Genomic DNA, 3,330 nt, shown 5'->3' on the forward strand with positions numbered 1-3,330 from the left:
GGTTCTACTTGATGTAGAGGGGAAATGGAATTTCTTATTATTTATTTATTTCCTATAAGTTGCCTTTTTTAATCTATGCAGTTTGATACGTTTGATCGTAAGAGGGATTGCTTCTTTATCTGTTTAATGTTAAGTTGTTCTTTAGGTTTACACTTCATGCTGGTGAAGTTCTAACCGTCTTTGAATTTTTTTTTTTTCCTTTTTTCTTTCTAATAGCAATTCGAGCCATGGAACAGAAGAATAACTCTGTTCTGCATGGAAGAGTGATAAGGGTCATGTGGTCTCATCGTGATCCTGATGCCAGGAGAAGTGGAATTGGGAATGTGTTTGTCAAGGTATGCCCTGTTGCTTTACAGAAGTCAATGCCACTCTGACCATCCATTATTAAGTGCATTCTTTTTCTTTGATGTGAGTACTTACTGTATAACTATTTTGTCTATCTGTGGCAGAACTTGAGCGAAGGGATTGATAATGTAGGGCTCCACGACATGTTTAGGAAATTTGGAAATGTTTTGTCTTGCAAAGTTGCCGTGTTTGAGGATGGGAAGAGTAAAGGCTATGGCTTTGTTCAGTTTGAGTCTGAGGAATCAGCAATTGCTGCTATTGACAAGCTAAATGGCTCTACAGTCGGAGACAAACAATTGTATGTTGAATTCTTATCTTTCCATACTTTGTGGAATTTGATTATTTCGAGATGCAAATGTGCATGTGTACTGATAGGTGTGTATTTGGTTATGATAATAACAATTGGCACAGGTATGTCGCTAAGTTTGTTAGAAAGAGTGATCGAGTTTTGCCCAATCCTGATGTGAAATATACAAATTTGTATGTGAAGAATTTGGATCCAAATGTCAGGGAAGAGCTTCTGGAAGAAAAGTTCTCCGAGTTCGGGAAAATTATAAGCTTTGCAATAGCAAGGGATGAAAATGGAATTTCTAGAGGTTTTGGCTTTGTGAACTTTGAGAGCCCGGATGATGCTAGAAAAGCATTGGAATCTCTGAATGGAACTCAACTTGGTAGGTTATATGTATATTCTTAAGGCCTTAGTTGGAAATATGGATGCAATCTTTTGATTAGGATCTTCTTTTGTCTATATCTTGAGTAGGTTCCAAGGTTCTGTATGTAGCGAGAGCACAGAAGAAGGCAGAGCGTGAACACATTTTGCGTCGTCAGTTTGAGGAAAAACGGAAGGAGCAAATGTTAAAATTCAAGGTAGTTAATTCACCCTATTCTTCCCAAGAGGTCTCTTATCATAGCATCTTATTCGTGTATTTCTTGATTTATTTGACAGGGATCAAACGTGTATGTGAAGAACATTGATGATGATGTCACTGATGAAGAGCTCATAGACCACTTCAGTCAATGTGGCACGATTACTTCTGCAAAAATTATGAGAGATGAGAAAGGAATAAGCAAGGGCTTTGGTTTTGTTTGCTTCTCTACCCCCGAGGAGGGCAATAAAGCTGTGATTACATTTCATGGTATGGTAACATTTATTTAAGTTTTCTGCAAACGAAACTATTACAAAGTCATTCTTTTACCTGCTAAATTTGTCTTGAAATTACCTCTTGTTCTGTGACATTTATGCATACCTTTTGAATTGTGCAAGTTATGGAAATTCTGTTTCAGTTATTGCTCATTCTATACAAGTTTAAGCTTTCAAGCTGTGTGCTACTTATGATCTTTATATGCCATGTTTTCTGAGCTTTTAATCATCTTGTCATGATATCTGACAGGATATATGTTTCATCGGAAGCCATTGTATGTCGCTATTGCTCAAAGGAAAGAAGAAAGACAAGCACAGCTGCAACTTCAGTATGCACAGCGTATGGCAGGATTTGCTGGTCCTTCAACAGCTGTCATCCCTGGTGGATACCCTCCTATCTACTATCAGGCTCCATCTGGTGTTGTTCCACCAGTGCCTCCTCGACCAGGGATGATGTATCAGCCTTTGGGATTGAGGCCAGGATGGAGACCTAATGGCTTTGCACCTACCTCTGGACCAGGTTATCAACCACCACCTGTTCCTGTTGTGAGTACACTCTCCCTCAACTCAACAATCCTTTAACTTTTTCTCAGTTATCAGCTCATCTGCATGCATGTCTTTCCACGATTTCTTTTTTCTTTTTTTCTATAGACGATTATGTAGACCAACTAAGATTTTTGAGAAAAAACAGAGAATCATTATGGCTATCTCATGCCTACTTCAAAATTTTTATTACAGATGTCCAATACTCCAAGGCAGCATAGGCAAAACAGGGGCAGAATAAATGGCCATATGCTTCCTCAGGGAGGTCCATTTATTCCACATTTGCAACAGTCAACTCACTCCTCGAAGGAGTCAAACAATCAGCAGGTTTGTTTCCTTTACTAACAAGGTTTCTACCAGTCGGTGATATGGGTATTTGGAGGTTCTGTCCTCCCAAATACTTCTTGATTTGTTATGTCTTTCAAAAATATTTTACAAATGTTAGCCTTTGGAGGATTGGCGCTGAAATGAATATTTTCTTCCTCCACTTTTGTTGTATGCTTGATTATGTGTGAACCATTTATATGTGACATGTTCTAATCTCTGCATGCCATGCATTTCAGCGTTCGGGGCAGCCTAAGTATGTTCCTAATGGGCGTCAACGTGACATGAATAAAGGATCAGGAGTCTCATCTACTGCTTCCAATTCTGTTGGAGGTGGGTCTCAGGGACCAGAGATGCTGAGTAGTATGCTTGCTGCTGCTTCTCCTGAGCAGCAGAAACAGATACTCGGCGAGCGTCTCTTCCCACTAGTTCATAAACACAAGGTGATGAACTGCCTCCTTTAACTCTTTCTTTGGTATTACTAAAAGGTATTGCACTGATCTAAAAGTTACACAATGTTTGTACCTGCAGCCGGATCTTGCTTCAAAAATTACCGGGATGCTGCTGGAGATGGACAACTCAGAACTGCTGCTTTTGTTGGAGTCTCCTGAGAGTTTGGCTGCCAAAGTGGGAGAAGCTGTTCAGGTCCTCAAGATCTCCAAGACTAAAGTATCTAGCAAAGATTCCCTTCATTCTAGTTACCTTTCTGCTGAGGTTGCAGTCAATTGAAAGGGCATCTACAGTTGTGTGCGGTTAGAGGTTTTGTCGCAGCTCAAGCTCAGGGAAAATGAATTTTTGATACTTAATTGGCACCTTCTCTATCTTTTTTAGTATTTTTCTTGCTTAATAGAACAGTAACGTCTCTAGTCAATCTCGTATCTTAGTAGCAATGATAGAGGTGATAAATAGAGGATTTTGGAACCATATGTTTTCTTAATTTTGGGATTTTGAACTTAATGGATTTAATATTGGCAGAC

General features: G+C 39.3%; 1 protein-coding gene across 1 annotated transcript in view; it reads left to right on the forward strand.

Annotated features, from left to right (window-relative positions):
* The window catches only part of LOC133722894 (polyadenylate-binding protein 7), a 4,662-nt gene extending 1,332 nt beyond the window's left edge, over positions 1 to 3,330 (forward strand). The window contains exons 2-11 of the mRNA XM_062149750.1: positions 82 to 97; positions 217 to 335; positions 450 to 643; positions 757 to 1,016; positions 1,106 to 1,212; positions 1,292 to 1,481; positions 1,737 to 2,032; positions 2,225 to 2,356; positions 2,593 to 2,796; positions 2,885 to 3,330. Coding sequence (XP_062005734.1) covers positions 82 to 97; positions 217 to 335; positions 450 to 643; positions 757 to 1,016; positions 1,106 to 1,212; positions 1,292 to 1,481; positions 1,737 to 2,032; positions 2,225 to 2,356; positions 2,593 to 2,796; positions 2,885 to 3,082 — 1,716 coding nt within the window. The 3' untranslated portion in view covers positions 3,083 to 3,330. The remainder of the gene's footprint in view (positions 1 to 81; positions 98 to 216; positions 336 to 449; positions 644 to 756; positions 1,017 to 1,105; positions 1,213 to 1,291; positions 1,482 to 1,736; positions 2,033 to 2,224; positions 2,357 to 2,592; positions 2,797 to 2,884) is intronic.

This window comes from Rosa rugosa, chromosome 7 (assembly GCF_958449725.1).
Source record: "Rosa rugosa chromosome 7, drRosRugo1.1, whole genome shotgun sequence".
Lineage (NCBI taxonomy): Eukaryota > Viridiplantae > Streptophyta > Magnoliopsida > Rosales > Rosaceae > Rosa > Rosa rugosa.